The 15,207-nt window shown below is 46.9% G+C and overlaps 2 protein-coding genes across 2 annotated transcripts; both read left to right on the top strand.

The window, feature by feature from the left end:
* Positions 1–3,468: 3,468 nt before the first annotated feature.
* On the top strand, positions 3,469–3,883 carry J7337_002933 (uncharacterized protein; the record flags this gene model as incomplete). The annotated part of the gene is made up of 4 exons (XM_044820658.1): positions 3,469–3,510; positions 3,569–3,613; positions 3,669–3,703; positions 3,745–3,883. 4 exons carry the CDS (start codon positions 3,469–3,471, stop codon positions 3,881–3,883), a joined length of 261 nt encoding a protein of 86 aa, XP_044684958.1.
* A 3,976-nt stretch (positions 3,884–7,859) lies between these two features.
* Positions 7,860–8,400, top strand: J7337_002932 (uncharacterized protein; the record flags this gene model as incomplete). The annotated part of the gene is made up of 2 exons (XM_044820657.1): positions 7,860–7,927; positions 7,959–8,400. 2 exons carry the CDS (start codon positions 7,860–7,862, stop codon positions 8,398–8,400), a joined length of 510 nt encoding a protein of 169 aa, XP_044684957.1.
* Positions 8,401–15,207: the final 6,807 nt, after the last annotated feature.

The following is a 15,207-nucleotide window of genomic DNA, read 5'->3' as shown; positions in this document are numbered from 1 at the left end:
TCACGTGCTCTGGCACGTGGTAACAGCAACAATCAGAGACTTCGGATGGTATGAGGACACTGACTCCAAAGACTTGGCGAAAATCGCGGGGATTTCTCACCTTGGTAGAGAAACTGATCATTCGAAGTATTGTTAAATGTACATCATGCAGCACATGTCGATCCAAATGTGGTAAGTTGGAAAAAGCAGACACGGTAATTGTCCATGGTTCAGGCGATCATATAACGAAAACAGGGAGGCAGAGGTGTATTCAATAAGTCGATTGAAGATATACTGAGCACTGGATATCTGAATGTTCAATACGAATTCTCTGAGCGAGACATTGCCCAAATCCTCCACAAGGTTGTACCTTGATCGTTTCTCGGGCAAGAAAGCATCTGCGATTTTCACCAATTGAAACTGCCACGGACTGAGACTATCTGGAAAGCGGTGTACTCCATAAGCATTACATTACAGTACAAATTACCAGAGATTCTGACGCCAGAGTCATGTTTTAAAGGCCGTCTCACAGCTTTTATACTGCCTATCCCTTCCTCTCTCTTCATGTCTTCTTCACCTGCCACAATAGCATCTCGACTTCACTATCCAATCTGGGTGTGGAACAGGATCTCATAGTTTTCATCCCTGCTATTTCTTCCTTTGTTTCTGCTTCTTAAAAAGCACATATATTAGTCAAACTTCAGACTTTATCTACTCATCATTTTGTTGTGAAATCTTAACATCCTCCATCAGATAACATGTCTTCCTGCGGGACCCTCGTGTCTACGAACATGTCGTCTTCTGCCAAGGGAGCTACAAATTTTGACATTTAGCACTTCTGTGGTCGATGTTACGAAACATGATGCTTTTAAGTGAGTCTTTGTGATAATAAATGCAGGAACTTGTCGTCTGACCGTCTACGTGGGCTAAGGGGAAGTAATCAAACTTAGGACCTTAAGCCTAACTAATACAAAGATCTAGGTAGTTTAGGATAAGTATAGGATAAGTAAAGGATACCTTTTATAGAGTTTATTTTATCACCTTAAACTTAGGTCTCGTATTTTCTCGCTCCCTAAGGGTTGGTCACATGCTGTATCATCCGTGCAACGAATACACACAAGCCCTCAATAACTTGATATATTTATGTTGAACTCGGCGAACACCCTGAACCCGCTCTGGAATAATCTCCAGGAGAATAACAAGAGCAGAGGAAAGGCTATTTCACTCATGATGGCTATAGTACAATTGGGTCTGAGCAGCGTGGCGCAGTATGAGTTGAGTTAAAGATGGGTCAATTTGTAAGGACTTTCAACCCTTGGTGTCAAGATTTGTGCTGTTTGCAGCTTTCCTTACCATTATATTTGCCGTTCTTGACGTCAGAAGGAATAACAATTAGACGATAACTCGACACATTCCGTACTCCTCGACCATATGAGCACAGGTATACATCATCAGTGGCTACCATGAGATGGGACCAATTGTGGCGGACATGACTGAGAGGACGACTGATATATTTATATTTCCGGGCTCTTATGTAATCTTAACCGCCAGTATTGGTGACGGTATCAAATAATAGCAGTGGAGTATGTGGAATTTACTACTGTCTTTTTCCCACTCACGATGGCACGGCACAGATTTACGTGGATGTGTGATTAAATCGTCGAGCGCAAAAACCCAAGTGTTTCCTAACTATGAAGGCTCGAGTTCCCACCAGCATTAACTAGGGGAGCCTTGAGGAGCAAGAAAACACCAGACCTTGATACAAGGTGTCAAAATAAACTCAGCAAAGTATAGCCTAAGTCTATACTAGACTTATCCTAAATTTATCCTAAACTTATATTAAGTTACCTAAGCCTTTTTGTTACTTAGGATCAAGGTCCTAAGTTTTCTTTCCTCCTCTAGGGGAGTCACGGCCATATTACAGGCGTGGGAGGAAGAGGAATGATTGCGATCCTAACAAGGAAATGCAAAGTCTCGGCACAGCAGATTGTGCAAGATTTACAACACTTACTACTACCCTGGTATGCGATTGGCGTGTCACAATCCATGCCGACCTTATCTATCGGTACTTTCTCACAAAGACTCAAGCGAAGAAAGGTACCATAATATCGTGACCTGTTTACGATTCTACATAAATAAGTTGTTACCTGCATCCCTCTTGGAGATGATATATGTGGCTTGACACCATACTAGGACAAAAAGCCTCAAAAATCGAAAACATTATAGAGTAGTATCGAGAAACAAACAGCCACCAAAAGGCTGTGGTGGCACATCAGAAAACCAGAATTTCAAGCACATGCATACAAAAGGTTGGTAGCGGAGACATTGCTCCGTCGAAAAGGACCACGAGGGGAGAGATCTCGATGGAGAGCACAGCAGATAGTAAAGGACACCAATCAGCACCAGCAAGCAGAACTGCAGGCGTCGGGCGTAATTTGTGTTTTACCCGCCTCGGGCGGAGTCGGTCACAAGCAAGCAAGTTGAAGAATCAAATGCCCGATTTGGGGACGCACAAAATACTGTACCTAATGAGTGAAGTGTGAGGTAACTATCCGTAGCTTGCGGATAAGCGTAATTGAAATGCATGTCCACATAACGTCATTGTTGGTAGATACCTAGCTCTGGCCACGTCACCGCCACACTCTATGCTACCCCGCTATGTGGCGCCGCCGTTAAACCCGGAAGCGGGGCAGATCTGACCCATCGTGTTACACGATATCACGGGGAGTGGGTCCGCTGCTTAAAGAAGAAAAACCTTCAAAGAGGTCTGAAATGACATCAAACTCTGGAGAGTCTTTGGAACAGAGGCGAATTTTAAGCCGCAAGGGACCGAGGTCGATCATGTGTCAGTATCTAACTTAGGTATCTCATCTAGGAATTGCACCATACACAGGGCACAGCCTGTACCCTGCGACGCGCATACTGTAATGCGTATACAGACCAGTCTCCTCTTCTACCCCCACCAAATAAAACAAGTCCCAGATCCTTTGATCGAGATGACGTTCCGGTGATGACCTGACGTCAGGAATGTCTCTCGAACAACCATCACAAGCCAAACGCCCGAGCTTGTTTGCTATCTTGCTTCCAAGTGGTCGAGTAAGCCAGAGCATTACTGGGGTACGACCGATTGCTTCCCACTTATCAATAACAGTAACGTATCAAGCCGTCTAGGCAACGTAGGACTCCTATGCAGAAGCCAGTCAATGACGACACTTTTCCCCTTCACATGATAGCCCATGATAACTGGACAGGAGGGGAGCAATGGGGACAGGCATACCAAACCGTGAACGCTAACAAGTGGTCAAACCCTCGATGACGACGGTTTACTTACAAGTTGAAACCAGGATAGTGAATCAATCTATATAAACCCCCATTCCTCCTCAGTCCAGTCCATTCCCTCTCCTCATCATCATACACAACCTCAACTGATCATCAACCTCAGCATTTACCAACTTAAGTTTTTTACGATAATAATCAAATCAATACACAATGGATTCCATCAAGAACACTGTCAACCAAGCTACTGAGAAGGTAAGAATGTTCTGAGATCCCGCCATGCTTCTAAGTTTCACTGCTAACATCTATCAAGGTCCAGGAGGGTCTCTCTGGCACCAGCAAGGAGGCTAACAAGGAGGTATGTCCAGGGAAGACGCTTACTTTTTCAGAACGTATGACTGATCGATTTCAAGGTTGCAAAGGATTCAAACGCAGGCATTGGCACTCGGTACGTTAACACACGGTCCTCGAGCATATATGACCCTACAGTCCAACACACAAATCTCGAACTATTCTGAATTATCTGACGCCTTTCTTCAGTGCTTCCGCGGCCAAAGATGCTGCGTCCGACAAGATGGACGAGACGAAACACTCTGCTAAGTCCGAGGGTTACTCTGCTCAAAAGTGAGCAATGTTGAGAGGAACGAAGGTGACAATGCCTCACGATGTTAGCATATGTGCAAGATTTAGTCATATTATAGCTTAAAGAGATATTATACTATAATCTACGATCGTTTCTACGTGTTGTCATTCATGTTCTGATATCCTATATCCGGGTGAAAAGACAAATCGAAACTCACAAATCTTGTTGAAACCTACACATAACCTGAAAAGCAATCTCAACAGACAACAAGATCTTTGCAATCAATAACAGAAACAAGGCAAGGATGTTTGATGCTTGAATTTAGTAGACTAATATCAATATACATACTAATCAACGTTACTATATCTAGGTTCCCAACATTAGTGAAGAGGATGGCATGAACTGTCTATTAACACTTGGTGTCCTAGTAACAAAGCATCACAAACAGTTACAGTGTAGAAAGATATCTTATCTAGTCTGATGGCATAATGGACATACACATGCAAATCCCTAACTGCCCAAATAAGTGCAAGAAGATCTCAAAGTCTAGCACTAAGTGCAAGTCGATTGAACAACTTCAAGATGCCATTGACAATCAATTGACCTTCGAAGATGAAGTTAAGCCTTAGGAATTCTTCTGGACCATCTGATCCAGCTCACAAGGCGCTCCAAAGACCATAGAGCTGTGGTCTCGACCTTGAGCAGACAAAGAAGAAGGGAAACGGACAAAGCGAAGCGGCTGTGACGAGACTAAGAGTCTTCAAGTACAAGGAACTTAGAGATAGTTGAACGAAATCGGGTGATTTTACACACTCAACCACGAGTTGTAACGCATCCGGTGCCCCAAAACCAATCCATGTGAACTCAGCGACAACTTAGTGTAGTCCCGTCTAGCCTACACATAACAACGGTCATAACACCAGCGCCATCGCCATTCCAACAGGAAAAGTCCGTCACTGTCGATTAGACGCAGGCCAACTATGGCCACCACCGCACTAATTTATACGAACAGTCGACCTGGACTGACACTCCAGATATAACTGAAAACTTACCGAGACAAGATGAACGCACTTACTGCCAAATCTCGAGGAGCAAAACATCAAACGAATAAAGGCAAGAAGATGGGTTACCTCTGAATTGTTTCTGGCTTACGAGGGGCTTAATCCCACCATGCGAAACGATCTCCTGGATTCTGCCAACATGGCAAACGAGACTCCGATTCCCTTGTTGGATCCGTAGCAGCCGACCAGTCACTCACCAGTCTCTACAGGTAAGACTTCTCAGTTATGACCGACAAATCTTAACGCATTAGACATTCAGTTCATCCACGTAGATACTTTTTGTTTCCCGCATTAGATGATTCATGTACAGCCGGAAGCGGCGGTCGAGTGAATCACAACGATGGATTTATGCTGACAAGTGCATCAAGTACTTCATATTATTCACATTAAGGACTATACCATGTCAAAGGGTATGCGAGCTTCTAGAGTCACTGTATATAGTAACACTTGAGCACCACAATGATAGGAACGAATGTATGGAGGTGATCTCCATAATGATCAACATGAGGGTGCCTTGTATGCGCCAGCCACGTTCCCTAGAAGATAGGTTTCCCTTACCGCTTCTATTCGTGGTCATGGTCAATAGCCAGCCGAACCAGTGGGAGAGACGTGCAATGTTGCCGGACAGGATGGCATATTACATAGGCACGTCAAGAATCACCACCGTGAGTGGCCTGAGGTGCTTACGTATATCCCATGAACATGCCGTCTGATTATCTTTGAGGTCCTGCATGCATATCCGACGACGACAAAACAAGTCAGCCGACATTCAATCGATGTTGACAGTATAACTGCTAGCTATCATTTATACTCCAAGGAAACTGGCTCGGATTTGACAAGACAACAGTCAAATCACAACAATTGCAGCAACGAGCAACAAGCAACGGCCACATATTTAAGTGTCTAGCAACCTTGGTTCCTCAAGGTATGTGTTCGACTTGCCAGCTCGATTTTGCCTTCATCACATGCTCCGGACGCGCAATCCTACAAGCATCGCCACCTGGTTGGAGATCGCAGTCTCTCAGTTTACAAGGCGCCGCTACCCTCCACTTATATGTATATGTGCGTGTATATATATATATATATATATTTGAAATGAAAGTGGCCGGTTCGTCCTCCTTCACCTCTCTCGTCTCTGCAATGGCAAGAACTGTACAAGTGTCACTTTATCGGTCGGGCTTATCATCCTTGTCGTTGGTACTCAGCCTCTCGTCACTCTCCTCCATCTCCTTCCTCTTGACAAGGACAGTAACAGTAAGTATAATGAAGTACCTATTCAGGATACAGCCTAGGGGCTTGCTTGTGCTATGCCATATGGTTAATCATCTAAGAGATATGAGGTAGTCTTGTGATAACGAGGGCCGTGGTTAGTGAAGGCCAGAGACCAGGTGCTATGGAGGTTGGCTCCCTGGATCCCATAGTATATTGGGATCCGGGCCTCTGAAGTACGACGTCAATGTCTTGGGGGGCGTCAATGCATCATGGAAACATTATCTTACGAAGAGTTCCCTTGTTTTGGCTTGACGTAACAGTATCTTCTCACTTGCGTACGCCTTCAGCTGCTATTCTACATACGCCCAACGGATGAGGTTCTACAACTGCATGAGTTCCATGGGCTACTAGTAACTCAACGCTACGTATTATGTGACCCAACGTATACCTTCTTTGGTCACGAACTAGAACCATGTCCATATTCATGATATCTCGATCATATCTTCCAACTTGATTTCCTCAACTCTTCTCAACAAGCAACTCAGCTATTAATACTTTAAGTTTAAGATGTAGGCTTCAGCTTATATAATATAAGCTATAAAATATGACTAGAGCTAAGTAATATAGAGAAAATAGAAAAGGGATTCTACATGAAATAGTCTTGTAAACCTAAACTGCGAATAATGCCATATTGATAACTATCATCCTGGGGAGCTTCATGGATGTTTCGTGGCTTGATCCCCTCAAAGTCCTTCCATCAATTTGGGAGCGAGAACGGTTGCCTGCACTCTTGTCTTGCGCCGATTGTTCGACTTCTGGCCTCTCTACCTAGTGTCACTCCCTTGCTCTCTCCACCATCGGGTCTCAACTTGATCGTCTATGAGCAGACGATAGCCGATGGGTTTGACGACACTGCTCAAACGAGGAACACCGGAGATTCTACAGCCAACTTCCCGGACGTGAATACGACTACCACCACTGTCAGCGCAATCTCCGTGTATGCCTTCTTATGGTGTTCATCTGCGGTAATACAAGTCTCATAGGAGACCAGCCACGAAAGAAGCAGAGACGATCCCACGTGGAAATATTGGAGGTACAGTCATCAAGCGGCAAAGTGCCTGTTTTCAACGGTCAAGATGTGCAATAAAAAGGCCGAACCGGTCAGCGCCCTGGAGGAATCAGGAGGACGACACGATACGGGTAGAGAGAAAGGTGTCATACTGTGGCCCACAAATATATAAACCACAACCACCTACGCATGCGCAAGACGATGTTACTGTCACACAAGTTGAGGCTCTCGGACTGTTCACCCATATCTAAGCGGATGGTAGTGCTGGGCCACACTATATAAAAGGTTTGGGGTAGGCAAGAAAACGCAAGATCTGTACCTTAAGTAAGGAAAAATATTGAAGCAAGTTTAATCACAGGAGGTCTTTAGATCAGTGTTTTAGTATATTGTGTTAATGTTGGGAGTTTGTAATTCTCGACGGGTATCTCTTCTACCAGGACAACACGCATACTATATACGAGTGATGAAATATATGTGGAACTCCCAACCTGAAGCGGACCCCTCTACGTACGTACTTTGGAACTATTCTAACTACTCACATCATCGGCATTAACAAAGGGATATACAACATAACGCCAACGTCAAGTGACAGAGTCCGTCTCACGCGTAGATCGACGCAAGTTAGGTGGTCGGCATTGCTTTCCCAGTTTATGTTGCAACAAGCACGGCACTGGACATCATGAAGCATCTCATTGCTGTAGGGGCTTGTTACCTGGATACGATCCTCACGAACGTCACCTCTACTGCGTACGCATGGCATTTACTAATCTGCCTCCAGTGTTCCCTTCTTCCCATCCGAAGACTCCAAGTTACGTGCCACCAGTCTCAATATCCGACGTGGAGGCAACTGTCCCAACTCTCTTCAGGTCTTAGAGCAATTACTCTCCGAGCGCGACACCCTCCAGCTACATCTAATATCACCCCTCCCCGCTGCAGCGTCGTCCGCAACACAGCGTGTTATATCGTCGTTCGGTGCACAGTCGAACATTGACTTCAGCCACTGCGTTTATCGTGAGGAGAGCATGGAGGCGGCAAGCAGTTACATCATGCGTAGCGAGGCATCGGGTAGTCGCACGCTTGTCAATTACAATGGCTTATTAGAAATGACCGAAGACGAGTTTGGCAACATCGCGCGAGGCTTCAACCCGGACCAGGAGACATGGTGGCACTTTGAGGTTGGATGCAGACGTGGTATCCTCTGCCCGGTAATTCTAGGCTGATGATGAAACAGGGCCGAATCCCGGATACCATACTGAGCTGTATCCGTCTCCTGCGTAACGTACTACCAAAAGCGACAATCAGTGTCGAAATTGAGAAGCCTGGTAGAGAGGGCCTCCCTGAGCTGGCGGCAGAAGTGGATGTTGTCTTCTATTCGCGAAGTTGGGCTGAGGTGAGAATCGGCCCATGGAAATCGGCTGTTACAAGTGTAGTGACCTGACAAGGGGGATAGAGTCGAGGATACAGGACTCCGGAACAATGCTTGAGAGCTGAAGGGCATCAAAAGGCGTACGTTTCATGGAAGGATATCAGGCTTCTGCTTTGACTGTATTGCCCTTGCTGACAAGAAGCTGCATAGGTCACTGGCACTGTGTACGTGGGGTGAAGATGGAGCAGCTGGGCTGTCTCGATCGACAGGCGAGAGTATTCACTGCCCTGCCCTGGATAAATCAGGGCGAGACATTTCCGTGCTCGAGTGAGTTGTCCCGCCCTGACAATACCTAACACAGCAACAAACCTAGTGCAAGCCGCGTAAAACTGCAGGACCTGACCACTGTTCGAGATATAGTGCCGTGGGAGCGGGGGACACTTTCATAGCCGGAATGCTGTACGGACTGATCTGTCACCCTGACGACTGGAGCATGGGGCAGAAGCTGGGTTTCGCCGTTCGACTGGCTACGCTCAAAGTGCAGCGGGAGGGGTTTGACGGACTCGGAAGAGACATGCTTGGAAAGGAGATTGGAGGCGTCTGAGTGAATACCTGATTACGGGTAGCCATGGGCATGACTGCCTGACGGCCTTATCCTGATAATACTATGGTTGCTTGACGACAATCCACACATTTAGCTCTTTAGGTAGACCTTCGGTGCAAGGGTCAGATGCCGGAATATTAAGGGGAGGAAAGAGAGAGAGAAAAAAACTAAAAAAAAAAAAAAACTAAACCGCTCATGAGCGGAGAAAGAAATGGCAAGAGATAGCAAAGCAGCTCGGCGAACCATGAGTCGCCTATGGCTTACACCGGCTGATGATACTCTCAATTCGGGTGATGAGAGATTTAGTGGGAAGAAACGAGATGGTTGAGCCTGGAACTGGAAGGGACAGATAGTGGAGGAGAGAAGTGGAAGGGGGATAATGAGAAACAGGGGAGAAAGGCGGTGAAAACGGGGAATAGAGAAACATTGGGTTGCTTTGATCTTCAACCGCCATAGTGCATTGGTGAGGGTGAGCACGGATTGGTTAGTCAGGCATGGAGGCGTATGTACATATTGGACCTGACCAGTCTCTCTCCTGCGTGTTGATGTGATGCAAGTGGATGGATGAGCAGGTGTCTTGTTGTCCTTGGCTAGGTGGTCAAGGAAGGGCAAGGATGATGCTACTCTGCCTGCAAGACACGACCTCTGAACCACGCGGATGCGCCGGGGCTACTGCATGGAGACCACGATTAGTCTAGAAGCACGTCGTTAGTCTTGGTGCTCGTGTGAAGAAATTGTCTAGATAGTGCAAGAACGGTATGGAAGTGAACATCCTTGAGTTGTCCATCTACCAGCTGATCTACTCCTATCAAAAGAGGTTGTAGCTCTGAAGCTCGTCATAGAAAAACATAAAGTGCTGTAATAATTGCTGAATGCTCAAGTCTAATTTCAAGAGTCGGTTCTATAGAATCATATCACAAGGGATGTTTAAATTCCCAAGCTTTGTTGAGACGGTTGAGCGAAACCGATAGCTGGCTAATGTAGGTGGCTAGTCGTGGGATACCGGAAAACCTTAGAGCTTAATCGCATGTGACATAAATACTCACACAGGCTTAGAATGATCCAGGACTAATTTAGCAGATCCTTCGACTGCTTATTTTTGCTCCCTCACTGAATGAGGGGTCTGGAGAATTTGCACGCCCCGAGGGAGGCATGGTTGCAGCACAGACTACGCCGCTATGTACTGTACCAGAGCCAGGGCGGCGGCCAACCGTCCGTCTGCAGCTAATGCTTACATAGTATTGCACTAGGGAGGATTCTAAAGGGCAAGCGAGCTGCGAGCTGCGAGCCGCTCGACAGCGTCGTCATGCGGTGCAGAGCCTAAGGACCCAAAAGCCCCGAGACGCAGGCCCAAGACGATTTGCCCTAGTTGTTAGCTAAGTTATTTGGGCAGCTGGCTCGTTTAGCAATGGCACCAGGGACAGGGACAAGGTGTGAGACGTGTCAGATGAGATGGGAGGACACGACAGAATAGGATGAAAGGAAACAGGAGCAAGTCTAATGTGCCCACGGTCAACGCAGCTTTGAGAGTAGGACAACTATTCTACGGATAATTGCAGCAACAAACCCACAACAGTCCACACTCAAAGTACCACTGTTGTTGGTGGGGCATGTTTTCGACAATGAGTGAGAGCTGAGGACAATGATACGGGTATGAGGAGAACAAGAATACACGACTCTAAAGAGAGTACTGACTGTGTATCTAAACCACTTCCTTGATGACGATACCAGACATCAGATACAACCGGACAATATCGGGGGATGCACCATTGATACCAGAAAGTGAAGTCAACATGGAGTACGGAGCATGTCGTCGATTATTATCACAACAAAGCCTATGGAAGGTGGAGGTACGTTCAAGTATGCGGCTGGCATGTTGCTTGTTGGCTGGCTCTCATCAAAGTTTAGGGGGATGTGATTCATGGGCTGCTATCAAATAGGATACGCGGCATGACAAAAAGCTTCAGATCCATCAAACCTCATCGAAACAAACGAGTGCGTGACCGTGGTTTGCTTTGCGAATGACGCCGGCCCGCTTTGAGTATGTCTCAAAACCCCTGCACATCGACGAAAGCCAGAAACCCTCTCTGCCAGCACTAGACAAGGGGTGAGCTGTGGATGTCAGTCTACTCGCGGTGGAGGGTATATCCAATCTCGTAGGCCCCCACACATGCCCATTCGCAGCCATAATGGGTAATTGAGTGGTGTCGTATTAGTTCTAGGGGGTGTCGCCCGAATAAGCCCGAGTGATGCGGACTTGACGGTCAAAGAGGGCCTTGCCAACTTTCCGTTGGCCTGGCTGAACTCTGCTCTGACCCGCCATGAGCATCCCCGATCGGTATGGAGCTCTCGGACGGAGGAGCGGGCGGCAGCTGGAGACGCCCCCGGCTTCCGGGCTCTATAGTTAGATGCTACATACATACTGGTAGCACTACACCGCAGGCGTTTTAGACAAGCATGTACGTACATGTTTGGGAGAATGCCATGCCGTGTTGGGGACTGGAGATCTTTTTGAGTCTCGGGCGGACAGTAAGTAATGTTGGGTTGAATAACCATTGAATTACTTTTCATCTATGATCGGCAATGAAGTAGAGTGCCTCTTGTCTGTTCTCGAGCATCTAAGGGATCGTTCTGACAAGCTTCCTACACAAACCGTTGAGTCTCGCCTTACTCGATTACAGAACTGAGAGGCTGAGAAGTATGTATTCAAGAGAAAGTGGTGGTACTCTACTCCGTATTGGTGACATGATTACGTGGTGGTTGGTGGTCACGTCGATACATGTATTGAAACCGGTCTGGTAATCAGGATTGAAGGAAACTGATGAAGGCTGCCTGATGCTAGTCTCTTTGAGTATCCAATGAAGGCACCCAAATTCTAGTAGTAAAATACACCGAAATAAGTACATAAGGGGCTTGTTCAGATGCATTCTCGGTACCATGGCTATCCAAAGTTGCGCCGCCAAGCTACCCACAAGACCCAAGACCAGGTCCAGCCAACTCGAGAGTGATTGCCGCATCTTACGGCGTACCGCGAGCCATATCCCTTCCGCTCGACGGGTCGACCTTCGCAGAGCTCCACTATATTTGCATTTGGACTGTTGTAAGTGACTGGATGGTGGTTGTCGTACGTATATTGCTTGCTTCCTCGTCACGTCCTGCATCAAAGGTTCACTTAGGATCGCAGATGGGCATCGCAGCGTTCCAAACAATTCGTTGCAAACGCTATACAGCAACGATACAACATTAGAGTAACGAGTCATAGACAGGCAATCAAGGTTATCAATCATTTTGCACCCCCCCTTAACAAAGACACCTGCATGATCACAAACTCGCATGCATGCCGCCGCCGGGGACTAATGCTGTGTGAGATGTTGCTCAGTCAAGGCGACCGAGGCGGGCTGCCAATGGCTCACTCTCAAGCGAATCCTTCTGGCAGCTGACTTACATGGCATGCATGGATGAATGGGAAAGTTGAACCATGGGTGTCCAGGAGGCCAAGGCACAGCGGTATGTTGCAGGTTTCTCATTGAATGCAAGGGCTCTTATTTAATCCTCTTGAGTCAATCAAGCCTGGGCCCTTCATTGGCTCAACGCACACGGGATTGGATTTGGAAGCGCAGTATTTACCCCCGGCACCAAACTGTACCAGTACGGATACGTACATAATTACAGATGATACCAAACAGGTCAGACTTTTGTGCAGGGGCTGGTCGTTTCTAGCTTCAGACTCTCCGTTCTCCACCATTCAAGTTGTTTGTGGTAGACCCATGGCAGCGGTTTTTAAAAGTGGCCCAAGGGCATGTTTATAGTCTAGCGTAAGGGCGGCGCATCCCAGTGTAAGGGTCTGATCTTAATATTGGAACCCTCCTTCTTCCATGACTGTTGATGGCGATTGATGCCAGTCTTGTCAAACATGTTGAGGTATGTTGAAGCGTGGAACGCTCTGATGGACTACGCGGTCTTATGAGCACATGCTCATGTGCTGGATTATCGTTTCCGAAATACAGTAGGTCTTCAGTCCACGAGCGAGGACTGTACTGTGCCGGTACTGTAAGCATGCAAACATCCAGTTGAATGTTACTCTGTACATATGTACACACATACACGCAGAGCAAGCAGGGATTATAAGGTCAGGCCAAGCATGTTGATCTTCGGCAACTGGACCGTAGCTCTGGCGAATTATTCTTTTTCGCTTCCTTGGCGATACCCAGGTGTCATGCTAAGGAATCCCTGATGAACGGGCTTGAATCCTCCACTTGCACACCCTTGCTTTTTCTTCTTTTTTCTTGCTTTTTTTTTTTTTTTTTTTAAGCATCCACACTCCGTTTTGAGTTGGCATAGTGTGGCGGGCGTGGGTTGCCAGCTCTCAATGACAGCACGTCCTGTAAACGAGATCGCGTGGATTCGAAAGCCACAGGTAACTTTGATCAAACCTGAGAGTTTTGGTGATGCAAGCCAGTCGTTACTCGATATGTATATTCGATGGCTTTTTTTGGAGCTTGCCTCCCGTGACCATAGCCCACTGTATGAAGAGTTGGGCAAGTGAAAGAAGCTTCCGCGTTTTCTGCAGCTATGTAGTGCTGAAGAAGACTCAAAGTATTCTTGTTGCAATAAAGATCTTCGGATCGAACGACATCTGACCCGAATACGTTACTGTATGTAGATGCATTCTGTCGAGGGGACAAGTTGCCAGTGAGTCTTCATGTCTGACATTGAATCCATTGTTGATCGCAGGAACAGTTAGCGTTCGGGCTACCGAATTAGCGACTCGGCTATGAAAGGGAATCCACTGGTGCAGATTTGCTGGGAGGGGTGAATTCGGCTATAGGGATGTGTGTCTAGTACAATGGTAGCAAGAGAGAAAGTCAAACAAAAAAAGAAAAGAAAAAAATCAGCCTCTCTCGTAGTACAAGTACATTATGGGTTAGATGCAGGATCTTTGATTTGAGGCCGAACAGGGCAGATTGGTTTGGGCCCTATCCATCTGAGAAGCATATGATGATTGACTGGACGGTCACAAGCAGATCTCGAGGGTGAGTATGATTCCAGTTATTCTTCACAATGACTGGATGAATGTGTGAATGTGTGGTGAGTGCACCCCAATACATACAATAAAGATTGAACCGCGGATGACATGAAAGCAATCATGACCTAGCATTCATTGTGTTTAAGATATTGAATCACTTGTGTAATGCTGACAAGTTGCCTTCGGAACTTCCAGTTGCAACCCCGTTTCTAGTCTGTAAGAAAGGGTCGCTAATCTAGGGCTATGGTGTAGCGGTCGACCGCCATTCGTTTGTTACGTGAAGGGCATTTGGATGACGCATATGCTGAAATTGTCCTCGTCAGCCGCGATAGCAAATGTGATCCTAGGCGGCCAGGATACATCCGCCGATGAGGCATGCTGGCATGGTTTTGAGAAGAATGGTGTGGTGTGGTGCTTTGCCAGGGGCTAGACCGTCCAAGGCCAGTGATACTGCGCTGTGCTGAGATGGGATAGTCTATGCAAAAAGTATGTACTGCACCGTATTAGAAGACTCTCACATGGTGGTGGCTGCGCTTCCGTGACTCAGGTAACGCACGAACCGTAAGGAGAAGTTCGATGAGTGCTATAGCCTGTAGGTTGATGATCAGCACCAATGTCTTGTGGGACAGCGTTCCGCGTCGAAAGCTAATGGCTATCCTGCTGTTCCGAGTGAGATAAAACGCCTAGGCAGGACAATCAATGCGTGATCCGGCCCAAAGAGTGTGATTCGCGGGGACAAGACACGGACATCCTCCAAATCCTCTCCTCTCCCTGTACATGTGACCCACAAGAGAACTTCGGATGCATGTACAACGGTACAACCCATGGAACCCAGCTGCCATCCAGCTTGAACCTCCAAGCCTCGATAAGACCATGGAGTCGAAGAACGGCAATTACCTGAATTCCCTAGCCCAGGGCAGTAAGGTCGACGCTTACTCTTAACGCCATGGACAGACCCGCCAATCCCCTGGGTATCGATCGAGGGCATCTGAACCAGAAAGATTCGAAAAAAAGAAAAGAAAAGAAAAAAA

The sequence above is a fragment of the Fusarium musae genome, chromosome 2 (genome assembly GCF_019915245.1).
Source record: "Fusarium musae strain F31 chromosome 2, whole genome shotgun sequence".
Lineage (NCBI taxonomy): Eukaryota > Fungi > Ascomycota > Sordariomycetes > Hypocreales > Nectriaceae > Fusarium > Fusarium musae.
The sequence above is the reverse complement of the archived record's forward strand: the minus strand, read 5'-3'. Positions and strand labels throughout refer to the sequence as shown.